Raw genomic sequence first — 17,608 nt, forward strand, 5'->3', positions numbered from 1 at the left:
GTACAAAAATACTGTAAGGTACTTGTACATATAGGCTTACCTGAAATAGGAGCATCTAACAATCATTATATGACCTATATGCTTATAACAAAATAGACGTTAGTTTTACTTTGTTTTGCATTGTTTCACATTGTTTTTATTCTTACAGGTAAATCTGAAATTTTTTCGTAGAGGTCGGAGATCGCTTGCACTTGTAGCACATACTGGATACCTGCCACACCAGCAAGACCCTCATCACGTTCACAGGAACACTCCACTGCATGCCAATGCACTTTGCCACTTTCATATTGCAGCCAGCATCAACCCAGCCACAGGTAATAAAGCGCTGTTCAGAAAATGTTTTTCAGATCAAGTAGATTGATTTTTATGACCAATAAGTTATACTATACTTATTGAGTCAGTGAAAGATTGTAGGTGATTTTCTTAGCTAACTTTTCATTATAGCCAGTTCACTGATGATAGAAAAAGTTTTTGTTTACTTGTTTGCTTCTTAAGGCTGTGATTTGGTCTGTAATTTTAGATCGTGATAAGTCATTGAGATGTTCTGTATTAGTTTATTCAAAAGTTGAGATTTGAACTAATACTTAACAAAGAAATTAACACCTCAGAATTGTAATTACTGTGTAGTTGTTCATATGAAACTGGTATGTTTTGTACTTAATCTTTGGAGCCATTTCAGAAATAGGGCAGAAATACTGTAGAAGTTATAACTGAAGAATTAAGAAACGTTGTTTTGTGGTCAAATATATACTTTGAGGTAGATTGAAAGATCTAGAATACCTGGATTTATCTATGAATTTGAAGACTGAAGTGTTTATCATTATAGTAAATATTTTATGTTAGTTTAAAAACCAGGTGGTCACAGTTGGGCATTTAAGGTAGAACCTTAAAATATTGCTGGGAAAAAGTTAAAAATAATATTTGCACATTATAAACACCATCTATACAGGAAATATAAAGTTAACCTCCCTTCACATGTATTCCACCCTAGTCTTCCTCCTCAGAAGGTAACCACTCTAGAATGAATTTTTGTGTATTTTGAGATATTCTTTTGTTTCTTTTGCTGCACCAGGTCTTCGTTGCAGCATGAAAACACTTAGTTTTGGCATGCAGGATCTAATTCCCTGACCAGGGATTGAGTCCAGGCCCTCTGTATTGAAAGGGCAGAGTCTTAGCCACTGGACCACCAGGGAAGTCCAGAGATATTCTTAAACATAAATTAAGCACAACCTATTTCCATATAACACACTGGATTTGCAGTATTGCATTCTTCAAGAAACATAGAATGAATACGGTCCATTAGTTACTTGAATCAAAGTGAGAAGTGCTTTGATAAGTTAAAAGTGCAGAGATACCCATGGTAGGAATGAAGTGTATTTGCCTATATTTTTTTTCAGTTTTATTTGGTTAATAACAGTCCCAGCACTTAAAGAATCCATGAGCCAAGAAAATGTAAATGGGAGAATATTGAATGATTTTTATTGAAAATTATATTATTACCTTATCAAAAAAGATATATTGTCAGTGCTTATAGTATCCAGAGGAAGCCCTGAGGTCAGTGGAATAATTTTGAAAGTCTTTGTGAGTAAAAGACAGTATTTTGAGAATAAAGAAAGCTTGAAATCTCACTTTAATAGAAAAGGCTGAGGTATTATGGAAAAAGAAACCCTAAGTTATAATGTAGCATCTTCTTGACTACCTTACAATAAGGAAAACTCTAAAACCTTTCTTCAGATTGTAGGTCCCCAAGAAAAGTTCATACATTTAGGGCAAATAAAAAAAAATAATAACTTTAGGAGCTTATTAGATTCTTTGGAGACTTTCTTTCCTTAAATTAGGTCTGTTAGAATGACCTTTCTGCAAGGCCCAGCTCAGATTTGGCTTCACTTGTTTGTTTATCAATAGGAATAGATACAGGAGAGAAGTTCATAATAGTATGTTCTCTTAGTTCTAGCTTTTATACCCTCTTCATGATTATTTCTCATAAGAAATGATTTTACCAGATTTTTTGAGTGAGGTCAGAAGGCAAAGGAAATGTGATTACTTTTCAACCAGAATGCTTTGGCTATAAGTCACCCTAAGCCCCTCCTTTTTTGTGTGCTTAACAGCTACGCCTGTGATCTACTTCAGGATTACTTATCTCTTGTGGGTTGGTTTGTAAGTTGAAAATCAGAAAATCCTACCCATGAAGTTTCTTGGGGACAGTTTAAGTCCCTGACGCTATTGTGTATCCACCTAGCAACAGTGCAATTGGTAGTTCAGCCCCTCAAGGCTTTTATTGTGTGTTTAGTGCCATATAGGAACTGGAGATACAATAATGATCAAAACATTATTTATCATTGCTCATATGAAGCATGTAACTGGATAAGAGATAAATAAATACTAATTAAACAATTATACTAATGGATATATAATTATAAACAGAGCTCTTGAAGTAGATAATATCCATCAGCTCTTAGAACCACTTCCAGTAGAAGGGGTGGGGAAAAGATTCGTTTGTCCTTTCCTTTATCCCCTATAATACTGTTTCTGTTGGTATCCAGCAATAGACAGTGTTTGAACAAATAATTCAAATTATTTATATTTCCTGTTTTTAAAAATCAGCAGATTTGTTCTGGAGAAAATTATTAACCTTCCCTGAATCTATTCCAGCCTGTACTGATCAGCAGACACCAGCATGATTTAGATTTGGACTTTAATAATAATAGACAAATCTTACTTTACCTCTGTTAAGAATTGTCATTTTTTACAATTTACTCTGAATTTGTACTTCAATATACTATACTTAGCAATGATTTCAAAAGTAATACCAAGGGACCAGATTTTGTTTTGTTTTTTAGCTGAGTTGGCTTGTCTTGAATGATTTTCTTGAATATAAGAAGGGAACCTCAGTTTCATACTATCTGATTTCAGTCTTGATGCTAATAAATAAACAGTATCTATCGCAGTATCTATCTTAGGATTAGATAGGTAGGTCATGAAAAAAGTTAATATGTCATTCTCTTAAGTAAAAGGAAGTTCTTGCTATTGAGGTAAACATATCACTGGTTCTTTTGACAACTTGATAATGACATTTTTAATGGTCAGATCAGGTTAAAATATGTTTCTAATGAGTTTCTGTATAAATTAAGAACACTTCTATTAACATGTCTACTAGTCTATTAACATGTCTACAAATTATAGATATGTTTCTTAATGAGAACATTTTATAATTGTAGAAAAATACATATGTGTGTATATATAAGTAAGTTATGGTATGTTACTTAGAATGTATACTTTTCTGTCCTTTACAATAAGTATATTAAATACACCATTTACGTCTGTTTTTTCATTAGTAATAATTGTGGGAACCATTATATTGTGAGTCTTACAGATTAAATAAAATGTGTTTTATGTGCTAGCATGATAGAAATTATAATTTTGATTTTTTTCTTGTTGTTCTCTGTAGACATTCCACTTCTTCCTTCTATTACCTCTCTGAGTCTAAGTGAAAATGAAGAGAAGAGTGGACCTTTTGTGGTACACTGGCTAAACAATAAAGAGTTGCATTTTTCTTTGTCCATGGAAGTCTTTTTACAACAACTTAGGAAAAGTTTTGAGCAACCATCTTCTGAGACCAGTGTAGAAGATTCTAATCAGGCAGATGTAAAATCTGATGAAGGTAAAGCTTTAAGAAGGGTAAAAACTATGACGTTTTGTTTCAAATAGCGAAGATTTTTATATTAGGGTAGCACCAGCTACTGTTAGCAATAACCTTCAGATTTCAGTGGCATAATACACATGTGGACTAGCTCATATAATAATCCAGGATAGATGTTTTTGATCCAAGTGTCTTACTTCCTGATGGTAATGTGGGGATTTAGAATTCTCCATTCTTATGCTTCTGTGGGCCCCTAGGATCTTGCTGCTCAGAGGACTATCTGCAGACTAGTAGCTTTGGCATTATTAGGAATGCACAATCTCATGCTCCACCTAGAGCTGCTAAATAAGAATCTGCAATTTAGTGAAATTCCCAGATGAGTTGTATGTATATTAAAGTATGAGAAGCAGTACACTTAGGGTTAAGCTCTACATTCAGCTTCTATTCATTCAGCCTCAGTCAAGTAGAGAGAGAGAAATCAAATGTTTTTTAAATTACAAGTTTCATGTTCCCCTTAAAAAAAAATTAAACAATACCATCATGTATAAAGTTTCCATATTGTTAAATTTGATGAGCGTTGTTCCAGATTTTATTTTTTTCTGTGCTCATGCAAGTATATATAAAGGTAACCTCTTTTTAATTGTACTATGGGATTTCATTTTTAAATGAACATAGTGTTCTGAAGCTTGCTTAAATTCGGTATTCGGCACTTTTCTTGCTCATTATTTTTAACAGCTCCTGAGTCAGGAGGCTCAAGAGAAAACTTAAGCATTTTCTTTGTTGATAGACATTTAAATTGATTTCGGTTGTTTCTCACTGTATACTGATAATGGTACAATCACGCGTCTCTTTATCTTTGTGTGAATTTTTCTATAAGGGGGAATTAGCATATTGTGTAAGCATTTTTAAATTTCAATAACCTTTGCCAAATTGCGCCCCCCAGTGATGTTTTACAAGTTTATGCTCCCTTTAAGTAAGTGTTAGTCGCTCAGTTGTGTCTGACTCTTTGTGCCCCCTTTACCTATTTTCCAGTCAGTATTAGTCCTTCTACTGATAATCCAGTGACTCAGCCCTTTGGGCCTTCTGATTACTAAGTTAACTCCAGTGGCCTTGTATTCCTGGAGCAAAATTATTTTTAAAGGGAGCCCCATTTCCTGTTTATATGAAAACTTATGTTTTTCATTTTGAATGCATTTATAAAGATAGATTAAGAATGCATTTCTTAATTTATAGTGGTAGCTTGATTGTATTTATGTTTCTTGAACTCTTTTGCTTATAGAGATCGATGACAGTGTTGATGATCTGAAAATAAATCATGAAAAGAAGGAATTGGGTGGTGATAAACTGGTACCAAATTCAAGTTTTGTACCATTGCCATCATCTGCCATTGATCATCAGATTGAAGTACTTCTGTCTGAATGGAGTAAAAATGCAGACATGCTATTCAGTATTCATCCCATGGATGGTTCTTTACTGGTTTGGCATGTGGATTGGCTGGACGAATACCAGCCTGGTATGTTTCGTCAAGTACAGGTATTATTTTTATGATCTCTGGAGAGCTGCTTTTTGTTAAATGTGGGTACTGTTTTGTAAAACCTCTTTATGTAGTTCATGCCTTCTAATGCTCACGTTCTTAATTCCAGGTGTCCTTTGTTTCCAGAATTCCTGTAGCTTTCCCCACAGGTGATGCAAACTCTCTCTGTAAAAGCATAGTGATGTATGCCTGTACGAAGAATGTTGACTTGGCTATTCAGCAAGGGAAACAAAAACCTTCCAGCCTGACACGTTCCACATCAATGCTTATCTCTTCTGGTCACAGTAAATCAACTAATAGTTTAAAATTAAGTATTTTTACCCCTAATGTTATGATGATTTCAAAGCATGCTGATGGCTCCCTGAATCAATGGCTTGTCAGTTTTGCCGAAGAATCTGCTTTTTCTACAGTTCTCAGTATTTCCCACAAATCCAGATATTGTGGTCATCGCTTTCATCTTAATGATTTAGCTTGCCACTCAGTATTACCATTATTGCTGACAACGTCACACCATAATGCATTAAGGACACCAGATGATGATAACCAAAAGCAACCTGATGATGCTGTGAATATTGAAGAATGTCCTTTGGCACAAAAGAATAAAAGCACTATTGACATGGCCTTTCAGGATCCCAATGCAGTTTACAGTGAGCTTATTCTTTGGAGAGTTGATCCAGTTGGGCCATTGTCTTTCTCTGGAGGTGTTTCTGAGCTTGCCCGGATTAATTCTCTTCACGTTTCTGCATTTTCCAATGTGGCATGGCTGCCCACTCTTATTCCCAGTTATTGTCTAGGTAAACATTCTGATTTTTACTTAAGAACGTTAGATTTTCAAACATTGTTGCTTAAAGGTTAAATTTTAAATGTTTTTTAAATACATCTAGGTGCATATTGCAACTCTCCTAGTGCGTGCTTTGTAGCAAGTGATGGACAATATCTGAGATTATATGAAGCAGTTATTGATGCCAAGAAGCTTCTATATGAGCTTTCCAATCCTGAAATTTCTGTAAGTAAATGACTTGAAACTCTGAATAAATTATAATGTGTTTAAATACTTAATTTATACTTGCTGAGCAATTTCTAGGATTGTAATATAAAATTTATAATTAAACATATTTTTAGTTATTTTTTGCACATTTACATTATAGTCTTAGTGATAGTCTTATAGTGATCCCAATCCCTTAAAAAGAAAGCATGTCTTTAATTCATTCCAAAAGTAGAATCTAATGTCCAACAATATGTAGTACTTCCTTTTGTTGTTCAGCCACAAGTCATGTCTGACTCCTTTGTAACCTCATGGGCTGTGGCCCATCAAGCTCCTCAATGTGTGGGATTTCTAGGCAGGAATACTGGAGTGGGTTGCCATTTGCCTCTCCGTGGTATCTTCCCAACCCAGGGATGAAACCCATGTCTCTTGCGTTGGCAGGAAGATTCTTTACCACCGAGCCACCAGGGAAGTCCCATAGTATTTCCTGGCTTAGAGATATATGGGGACTTCTGACAGTAGATTGCTGAATCATATTGGTTCATCTGTAGGTTATTTCTGAACAGGGGAAGCTGAAATAATGAGTGGCATTTTAATCAAGAGAAAAAAGCTTTCAGTTTGTTTACACTACAGGCAGGAGTTCTTGCAATATCATTGTAAAGCTTTTGTCTTACAATAGAAGGCACTTTTTCTGTTCCCAAGTGATAGCAAACCCCCATCTGCTTTGCCTCAGCATCTGCAGCAAGCCAATATTTCCATTCTTTTGGTTTCGGTGTTTTTAAGTATGCCCTGAGGTAACTTTTAGCCAAACTGACCTTGTTGTTTAGGAGATTCAAACCTCCTCAACTACCAATTAATGTCTGTTAATGCTCTGGTTACAGAATTGCACAGGTTATCAGTGGTCTGCTCCCATCTTTTTTTGTTTGTTTGTTTGTTTCCCCCTAAGTTATTTTACAGAAGACAAAGGTTTTTTTTAAAAGCATCCAGTGTTATAGTAGCAACATATTTCTTGAGGGTCTTCTATTTTTTCAGGAATTGTTTTTAAGTGCTGGGAATTTAGATGTGAACAAAACAGACAAAAATCTCAGCTTAAATTCAGTGAAAGAGTATAGAAAAAAGGTCAAAATATATTAATAAATACTTTGGAGAGAAGCAATGTTGCAGAGCCGAAGAATTGATGCTTTTGAACTGTGGTGTTGGAGAAGACTCTTGAGAGTCCCTTGGACTTCAAGGAGATCCAACCAGTCCATTCTAAAGGAGATCAGTGCTGGGTGTTCATTAGAAGGACTGATGCTAAAGCTGAAACTCCAATACTTTGGTCACCTCATGCAAAGAGTTGACTCATTGGAAAAGACCCTGATGCTGGGAGGGATTGGGGGCAGGAGGAGAAGGGGACAACAGAGGATGAGATGGCTGTATTACTTCACCGACTCGATGGACATGAGTTTGAGTGAACTCCAGAAGTTGGTGATGGACAGGGAGGCCTGGCGTGTGATTCATGGGGTCGCAAAGAGTCGGAGACGACTGAACGACTGAACTGAAGTGACTGAATGTTGCAGAAATAGTAGGGAGTGCCAAGTAAAGTGCTGGTCAGGGAAAGCCTCATGGAAGTGGTACAGTTTGAGCAGAGACCTGAAGGAGATGAACGAGCTACCGTGTGGATATTTAGAGGGAAAAGTATTTCAGGAAAGCAAGTGTAAAGCTGCTCAGACCAGAGCATGTTTGGTAGGTAAGGATCATCAAGGAGGCTGTTGTGGCTGGTGTAGGATAAATGAGGTGGAAAGTAATCAAAAATAAAGTTAAAAAGTTAGCCTGGCCTTTGCAGTAAAAGACCTCATAGACCATTGTAGTTACTTTGAATTTTACTCTGAATGACATAGACCTGGTGAAAAGAATGACAGTGATATGATCTGACTTAGGCTTTAAAATCGGAGAAGGCAATGGCGAGCCACTCCAGTACTCTTGCCTAGAAAATCCCATGGATGGAGGAGCCTGGTAGGCTGCAGTCCGTGGGATCGCTAAGGGTCGGACACGACTGAGCGACTTCACTTTCACTTTTCACTTTCCACTTTCACACATTGGAGAAGGAAATGGCAACCCACTCCAGTGTTCTTGCCTGGAGAATCCCAGGGACAGGGGAGCCTGGTGGGCTTCCGTCTATGTGGTCACACAGAGTCGGACACGACTAAAGTGACTTAGCAGCAGCAGCAGCAGGCTTTAAAATATCACTCTGTTTGCTATATAGATAAGACATGGGAAGCAAAACTGTTATCAGAGAGACCAATTCAGGAAACTATTACAGTAGTTTAGGAAAGAATGAAAGGGGTTTAGAATGGTAGCAAGTGGTGTGGTGATAAAGAGGATAAGAATTGGTCAAATCTGTATGTGTTTTGAACATTGACTATAAGGGTTGGATTGGATATGGGGTTTGTGTGAGAAAAAGAGGATAACTCCCAAGGTTTGCCTTGAGATGTGAAGAATGTGTAAATGGGTTTTGAGGTGCAGGGAGGATTCAAGAGCCTGACTTTGGACATGTTAATTTTGAAATGCCTGTTTGATATCCAAGAGATCTAGTAGGCTAGTGTCTGGAGTTTAGAGGGAGGCCTCGTCTGAAGATAGAAAATGAGTACCTGTTAGAATATAAAGTTGTGATGCTGAAAGAGATCTCTGAGGGAGAGGCTATAGTTGGAAAGCAGGAATGGTAGGAAGATTGAACCCTGGGGCATTCCATTGTTAAAAGTGGGGTGAGTGTGATGTATAAAGGAAGTCAAAATGAAGAAATTTCCAGGAGGAAGAAATAATCAACGGATTCATATGCTGATAGATCAGGCATGATGAAGATTGAATTTAACCATATGACCTTGACAAGAGCAGTCAGGAGATGATGTGGCTCAAGAAATCACCATTTATAAATAGTGTGTTAACTTGTTTATTTAGCTTTTGTTTGTCAAAGTTAATGCTTAAAAGCTTTGATTCTTGGAACATTTCCATGAGATTGAAGTCAGTCTTTCATAGTTAAAAATATAAAATACTTTTTCTCCTTAACGATTCCCAAACATTGCTTTTGTTTTTCTCTGCACCAACTGAGCTATTTAACTCTGTTCATTGCTGTGTAATTGCCTGGTACAATCCCAAAATGTTTATAATAAAAGGGACTTGTGAACTTATTTAGTCTTACCTGAACTTATTTATTGTTTGTCCGTGTTATGCCTCAAATTTAACATCATTTTTTATTGTTTTTTAAATTTAATTGTTTAATAAAGGAGATATCCATTTTTTCAAAAACAGAAATATGTTGGTGAAGTGTTTAACATCGTAAGTCAACAGTCAACAGCCAGGCCAGGATGCATTATCGCATTAGATCCCATTACCAAACTTGTAAGTATTATTTTTCTGGCCACTTAGCATTAATAAATAATATGTATGTCAACTTATGTTGGTATTTATTTACATTCAGCAAGGCAGAAAAACCCAACTGCTTCATGTTTTTCAAGAAGACTTCATTTTGAATAATCTTGAGAAGAAAAAACTGGGAAAAGACAGAATATTATCTGATGCAGGTAAAGAAAAATTTTTTATGTAATGAGATATAAAATGTACAGTATGTTAGGCAGTTAATAAAGATAAGTTGATACAATGTTTCATGTCTGAGTTTCAATTTTTCCTGTGTACATTTGTGATAATATTTATCATAACTATCAATATCTTTTTATTCTTAACAAGGCAATAATAATGAAAAAATTAAAGGAGTTTGTCAGTTATGGTTTTTTAAAATACTTTAATTAATTAATCTATATTTAGCCATGCTGCCTGGCATGTAGGATCTTAGTTCCTCAACTTGGCAGTTACAGTGCAGAGTCCTAACTTCAGGATTGCCAGGGAACTCACATCAATTATGTTTTTAAAAAAGTATCATAGACATGTTCTTTATCATTAATGTGTGAGTGCTCTTTGCATGGGAGGGGTCCTGCCCTAACAATTTGAATGATATTGGCACCCGACCCTTTAAAAATCTGCAATTTAAAGCATTAGCTACAATCTTAAAATTATATAGGTGGTTTTAATGAGTACTTTTTTATAATTAAGCAGTTTTAAAAATGATATTAAATTCATCCTCCCAGTATTAGCTGTTATTTTAAATAAAGAAAAACAGGAAAATAAAGCTAAAATATCTTGGTTATTAGTTTTGATTACAGAGCCAAACCAAACTCAAAAATAACTTTACTTACCAAGGAACTGTACAGTGTGTGCCTGTTGCTCTAAAAGTTGATTATCAAGGCTCAAGTTATAATATTAACTGTATTCTGTATTTGTTTCAGGTTATTTTTATTTTCTTGTACACCATTTCTTTACCCTTTTTCCATTTCTTTTTATCCTTTGAGAAGTACCTTTTTGAATGCTACACCTTTATATTGAATGTCTAATTTCTTACCACTGCTTTCTTAGTCTTCTGTCATTTTCCCTGAGAATTTTGAACTTTGCAAAAATGCTTGTAGTGCTTTTGTAACCTTTAAATACAACGATGGAAAGATGCTGAAAATGAGAAATATGGATGTAAAAAGTTATTTATATCAACAGAATGTTCTTTATTTTTCATATTAAAATGTTAATAGCTATCTATGTTAATGTGAAATATATCATTAATACCAACAGGCAGCTCACCTAATGGATTTTCTGAAAGATTCTACCTAATTGTAATAGAGTGCACCCAAGACAACCGTTCATTGTTACACATGTGGAATTTGCATTTAAAATCCATTCCTGTCTTGTTGGGTAAGTTTGTTTTTTTTTTTCTATTAGTAGACTTAGATTAACAAAGTATGTATGGATAGATTGGTGGATATTTTTTTAAGCTGTTTTTATTGACAGAGGATAATAGTAGTTTATTCTGTTAATTAAGGAAAAAACAGTTTCTCAGTTTTCTTGTCATAAAGAATCATAGGAATATGTTTACATTTTTATCTTTTATAAGGCAGTTGTGGATTATAAAATGTAGCAATTTTAATGTTTATAGGGGTTCCCTCCCAGTTTTTTGGTTCTTTGTTTATGTTTTATAGATGAAAAAGTAGATACAAAAATATCTGAAGCAGCTTGGCAGCCAGAAGAACATTATTCTTCTTCTCCAGAGAAGATCCTATCCCCCTTTTCACAGAAGTATCAGGCTTGCAGAGCAAATCTCCAGAGTACCAGCAAGTTGACTCTGTCTTCAGAAATGGTTTATAGCCAAGAGTTGCATTTGCCAGAAGGAGTTGAGATAATAAGTGTTAAGCCATCAGCAGGTGTGTAAATTTTGTAAAAAGAGACTGATAAGTTTGGCAGTGCATCAAAGTTTACTGTGTATTTAAAAATAGGTGCAACTCCCACTTTTTAAATTCACACAGAAGCAGAAATGGAAAGAATACCTTTCAATACCCTAAATTAAAAATTTAAATTTCTCATTATGTTTTCAGATTACTCTGGCGTTTGTCAGCCAGTTATGGTCTTAAATATTGATTTCCAAGACAAATTTTTATTATCCTTTTGTAAAGACGAAGTGAAAGTTTCCAGGGCAGACTTAATAATGGAGTTGCACCTTATTTGCCAACTAATAATATTGGTAATGGTGGCCAGGAGCTCTGTGCTGTGAAGGACTCTTAAGTGTGTAGTTCCTGATAAATATTTATCATCCTCATCCTTAGGGCAGTGGTCCTCAAAATGTGGTCCCCAGACCAGCAGCATCAGCTCTGTTTGGGAAGTTGTTAGAAATAAAAATTCTTGGGTCATACACTAGACTTACTGAATCATAAACTCTGGGGGGCACCCAGCAGTCTTGTTTTGACAAACCTTCCAGGTCATTCCAGTGTACAGAATTTCAAGGTATCAAGGGTATCGTGAAAAACCAAGACAAAAATCCATCTTTTTAATCACCTAGTTCTTTCATTTTCATAGTCACAGTGTGGATTTTTGGTCTTCTTATCACTTTTGACTGGTTACTTCGAATGCTCTTCAGTTCGCTTTGTAATCAAGCGCTTAATCTTTTGTAATTGGTGAAGTTAGCAGGAGTATTACAGTGTCATGATAAATTTTTTTAAACATTCTGAGATTTTTTTTATTTTAATAAAAGAGACATCAGTGCAAGGAAAGTTAAAGTTTGAAAAAAAAAATGACTTTTGTACTGATGCAATTTTAAGAGCTGTTATCCTTAGCCAAAACAGTATACTCTTCATTATTCAATTCTAATAAAAATTTTTATAGCAAATGTAAGAGAAACTGAAGATGTTTCTAAAAATAATCTTTGGTGCAAGTTGAGTTTAGAAGAAAAAAGAAGTCCTAGGGCAGGAGAGGAAATTTCTTTTGTTTGACAAAAACAGTAGCATATGATAAAAGCTTTTTTCCTAGTCTTAACAGTTTTTTTTTAAAACTGAGACTTTTGGGAAGGGATGGCTTCCCTGGTAGCTCAGCAGTAAAGAATCCACCTGCAGTGTAGGAAATGCAGGTTAGCTTCCAGGGTTGGGAAGATCTCCTGGAGAAGGAAACAGCATTCCAGGATTCTTGCCTAGGAAATCCAATGGACAGAGGAGCCTGATAGGCTACAATCCATGGGGTTGCAAGAGTCAGACACACTTCAGTTCAGTTCAGTTTAGTCGCTCAGTCGTGTCCAACTCTTTGCGACCCCATGAATCACAGCACACCTCCCTGTCCATCACCAACTCCCGGAGTTCACTCAAACTCATGTCCATCCAGCCATCTCATCCTCTGTTGTCCCCTTTTCTTCCTGCCCCCAAACCCTCCCAGCATAAGGGTCTTTTCCAGTGAGTCAACTCTTCTCATGAGGTGGCCAAAGTATTGGAGTTTCAGCTTTAGCATCAGTCCTTCCCATGAGCACCCAGGATTGATCTCCTTTAGAATGAAATGGTTGGATCTCCTTGCAGTCCAAGGGACTCGCAAGAGTCTTCTCCAGCACCACAGTTCAAAAGCATCAATTCTTCAGCGATCAGCTTTCTTCACAGTCAGACACACTTAGCAGTGACTAAACCACCACTAAACTCTTTATTTTCTGTTTAGCTTAGAGAAACTACTGGACAATGTTAATTGTGTCCTTTGGCAGTACTGCTAAGTCCTTGAGGGCTTTAAAAAAACTTATTAACAGTATGTTGAAATATGCTTTTAAAATACAATAGATGTTCCATATAACATATATATTATGATTAGTAATTTATGTTTAATAGTTAAGGATAGGGCTTGACAAACTATGGGTCACCTACTTGTTTCGTAAATAAGTTTGGAAGATAGCCACACCTATTGGTCTACTTTTGTGTATGGCTGCTTTTGTTCTACAATGGCAGAGTTAAGTAGTTGCAGCAGAGCCTGGCTGCTGCTAAGTTACTTCAGTCGTGTCCGACTCTGTGTGACCCCATAGACGGCAGCCCTGGGATTCTCCAGGCAAGAACACTGGAGTGGGTTGTGGTTTCCTTCTCCTTTTCCTCTGGCCCTTTAAGAAAAGTTTGCCAACACCTGATTTAGGAAATTGAGTATTTAATTACATTAAACCCAAGCAAATGTATGTCCCACCTGGGAATCTTCTCAGCATCATTTCCTTGAAATACAGCTTCAATCATGGAAGACCCTTTTAGTACTTAAATAATCATAAGCCATTCACACAATTATATTTAAAAATATTATAGAGATGTAGCCAGTGAATATTGATGAATTTTTTAAAATGTATTGATATCTTTAAAATTAGGTTTATAATAATATATAATGCTAGTAAAGAGCTATGAACAGAATGTTGGATTGAAAACCAGGACTAGAATTTAGGTTTTCTAATTCTGCCTTAATCTAGCTATTTTGTTTAGGCATAAGATACACATTTAGTCAAAGAGTCCTTAGCTGTAAATTATCTGAGTTCTCTTTTGGCTCAAGGTTTTGATAATAATGTTATTTTTATATACCACTTTGATGTCATTAAAGGCTGCTTACTGATCTTATTGATCCTTAAGCTAAATATTGGCTGTCATGTTGTTAACGCTAGTTCATGCAAAAGCCTAAAACCTTTAGTACGAGAAGAAAGATGTATTTAACCAAATTTGACATTTTATTAATGGATTATTTTGACATGATTTGACATTTTGTTAATGGGTTATTTTTATTTTAGGACATCTGAGTTCTTCTTCCATATATCCCATATGCAGTGCACCTTATTTATTGGCAACTTCATGCTCAGATGAGAAAGTAAGATTCTGGAGATGTAGAGTAACAGATGGAGAATCTTCCACATCAAAGAATGGAGAAACAGATCTTACATACATTTGGGAAGAATGGCCGTTACTTATTGAAGATGGACTACAGAGCAATAGCAGTATAACTGTACCTGGTAGGCCTATAGAAGTCAGCTGTGCACACACAAATCGTTTAGCAGTAGCATATAAGCAGCCTATGTCTAATAGTAGATCTTCTCAGGACTTTGTGATGCATGTAAGTATTTTTGAATGTGAGTCTACAGGAGGTTCATGTTGGGTCCTTGAGCAGACAGTTCATTTAGATGAGTTGAATACAGTGTTGGATTCTGGCATTAGTATTGATAGCAATTTAGTGGCCTATAATAAACAAGAGGTCTATTTATGTAGTAAAGAAAGTGTCACATCAAACACAAAGCATTTAGTTCACTTAGACTGGATGTCTAGAGAAGATGGTTCTCATATTCTGACTGTAGGAATTGGATCAAAACTTTTTATGTATGGACCCCTGTCTGGCAAAGTACAAGAACAGACTGGTAAGGAAAGCCTGGCGTTTCCTCTCTGGGAAAGTACTAAAGTTGTGCCCCTTTCTCAGTTTGTACTGTTACGAAGTGTGGACTTGGTTTCTTCTGTAGAAGGCTCTCCACCTTTTCCTGTTTCTTTATCTTGGGTCCGAGATGGCATCCTGGTGGTAGGAATGGACTGTGAAATGCATGTGTACTCCCAGTGGCAGCCATCTTCTAAACAAGAACCTGTTACAACAGATTCATATAATGGGAGCACTCCATCTATAACGAGTTTAATAAAACAGAGTAACTCATCAAGTTCTGGATTACATCCTCCAAAGAAAACTCTGACTCGATCCATGACCAGTCTTGCACAGAAGATCTGTGGGAAGAAAACTGCGCTTGATCCTTCTGTGGATATGGAAGATTCGGGTCTTTTTGAAGCAGCTCATGTTCTTTCCCCAACTTTACCTCAGTACCATCCTTTGCAACTTTTGGAACTCATGGATCTTGGCAAAGTTCGGAGAGCAAAGGCCATCTTGTCACACCTTGTCAAGTGCATTGCTGGGGAAGTCGTGGCTCTGAATGAATCCGAATCTAATCATGAGCGCCGCCTTAGGTCTCTCACCATCAGTGCTAGTGGAAGTACTACTAGAGACCCCCAGGCATTCAACAAAAGTGAAAATACAGACTACACAGAAATCGATTCCGTCCCTCCACTTCCTTTATATGCTTTACTTGCAGCAGATGATGATAGCTGTTACTCATCCTTAGAGAAAGCTAGTAATCAGAGTACCTTAAATAACTCAAACCAGTTGTCAAAAGAAAATTATGATGAGCTTTTTCAGATGCCAGCTTTAGTGACTGATCGTCATGTGCTAGAGACAGATGAAGAAAATACAGAGCCTGTGGTTATTGACCTTTCACAATACAGTCCAACTTACTTTGGTCCTGAGCATGCTCAGGTTCTTTCTGGCCACTTACTTCATTCTAGTTTACCAGGACTCAGCCGGATGGAGCAGATGTCTTTGATGGCTTTAGCAGATACAATCGCAACTACCAGCACTGATATTGGAGAAAGCAGAGACCGAAGCCAAGGTAAAACTAAATTGGGTACAGGATTAGAGGAGAAACTGATGATAATATTTTTACTTGGTTTTTTCACAGAAAATAATCTTAAATAATTTTTGTAAAAATGATATAGGCTTAAAGATTTGTTGCATCATCATCGTTGCCTTCACAATAGTTTTAATTTGAATATATGTTCTTTATCCCATAAGTTACAGTACTCTGAGAAAGTGCACAGAGATTCATTATGCCAGTTCATTTTTACTTGTCTACTTAATAACAAAAATCCAGTGATCCATTGCTTTTGAGTTTAGTGAAAGTTAACATTCTTAATAAATATCTTAGATACCCCAAAATAAAGTGTTTTCTTTATTTCTCACATCATGGCAATTCACTAATTTGGGTTTTTTAATATTGAGGTTTTTAAAAATTAACATTAATGTATACTCCTTCCTAGAATAACAAACAAATCTACTAAAATTAGGTCTTCCCCTCACTCAGCATTTTTTATTTTTAATTTCCTGAGTTATGAATAAAATTTATAAAATTCCCATCAGATTTCAAGTAAGATCTGAAATTAACAGTCTAGCCTTCAGTACCAGATATAGATCAGTAGGATGCACCCTTTGAACCTTGCTTGAAAGGAAAATGTAGGGTAATTTTAAGAAAAAAGAATAACAAGAATAGAAATTAAAGCTTTAAGAAAAGTTGGTTGTGAATTACAATATTACATATTACTAGTTAGTAGATATTATTTCTTGATCTGACTGTATTACAACTGTTTGTTTTTCTTCATGTAAAGTAAAAATCAGGTCCCGCTACCATGTAGCCATTTCTTCTAGTGTTAACAGTTACTGGATGGGGCATATGACTTGGATCAATATAGAAAATATTGTACCATGTACCATAGAGGTTAAACTTTTAAAAAATTCTGTCAGATTTTAATTTAAATATTCATGTCAGAGGAGATTATATTATTAAAAAAATATAAGAGATCCTGAGTCAATTTGTTCTCTTTATAAGTTTTTAAATTATTTAACTATATAGCTTTTCTTGTATAATTGTATAGAAAAAAAGAAAGATAATATTTAGATTGATAGCTTTTGTCAGTTTCACAATGTTTTACCCTGAGTTTGGTGCTATGACATGCCCTGCTTGCCAGAATTATTATCACTTACTTGTGTTTTGCTCTTGAAATGGGTTTTTATAGGTAAAAGTACTTTTTTTTCCTGTTTTATAGGTGGAGAAACTCTTGATGAATGTGGCTTAAAATTTCTTCTGGCTGTTCGACTTCATACTTTTCTTACAACTTCTCTTCCAGCTTATCGAGCTCAACTCCTTCGCCAAGGTAATTTGGTAGTAGTCTAGTAAAAGGAAGTAAGCCAAGTGGAAGAGAGGTTTAAGAACATTTAAGTTTTCTTTGCCTGGATATCATCATGACAAGTTTGATACATTCTGAATTTCCTTAATTTGTGTTAAAAACATTGGCTTTCACCTCATCTTCTTTGCTTTAAAATACTGAAATGTTTTTTGTAGATAGAGTTAGTGAAGAAATGGATTTTGGACAATTGAATATTACATATGTTTTCAAATTCATTATACGTATAGGCCAATTAGTATTGTTTCATTCTCTTTAATTTCTTTAAATTTTCTTTATTC

General features: G+C 35.6%; 1 protein-coding gene across 9 annotated transcripts in view; it reads left to right on the plus strand.

The window, feature by feature from the left end:
- DMXL1 (Dmx like 1) overlaps positions 1 to 17,608 on the plus strand; it is a 127,927-nt gene that overhangs the window by 41,592 nt on the left and 68,727 nt on the right. For all 9 annotated transcript variants that reach the window (XR_008686557.2, XR_008686558.2, XM_055431337.2 and 6 more), the window contains exons 9-19: positions 149 to 314; positions 3,449 to 3,661; positions 4,920 to 5,173; positions 5,284 to 5,968; positions 6,059 to 6,180; positions 9,448 to 9,537; positions 9,617 to 9,719; positions 10,813 to 10,932; positions 11,217 to 11,438; positions 14,294 to 15,979; positions 17,190 to 17,297. Coding sequence is in view for 7 of the 9 variants with exons in the window: in XM_055431337.2 (XP_055287312.2) it covers positions 149 to 314; positions 3,449 to 3,661; positions 4,920 to 5,173; positions 5,284 to 5,968; positions 6,059 to 6,180; positions 9,448 to 9,537; positions 9,617 to 9,719; positions 10,813 to 10,932; positions 11,217 to 11,438; positions 14,294 to 15,979; positions 17,190 to 17,297 (3,769 nt within the window). In the remaining 2 variants the exon portion in view is untranslated. The remainder of the gene's footprint in view (positions 1 to 148; positions 315 to 3,448; positions 3,662 to 4,919; positions 5,174 to 5,283; positions 5,969 to 6,058; positions 6,181 to 9,447; positions 9,538 to 9,616; positions 9,720 to 10,812; positions 10,933 to 11,216; positions 11,439 to 14,293; positions 15,980 to 17,189; positions 17,298 to 17,608) is intronic.

Source organism: Moschus berezovskii, chromosome 8 (assembly GCF_049115385.1).
Source record: "Moschus berezovskii isolate FMDL1 chromosome 8, NW_MosBer_1.0, whole genome shotgun sequence".
Lineage (NCBI taxonomy): Eukaryota > Metazoa > Chordata > Mammalia > Artiodactyla > Moschidae > Moschus > Moschus berezovskii.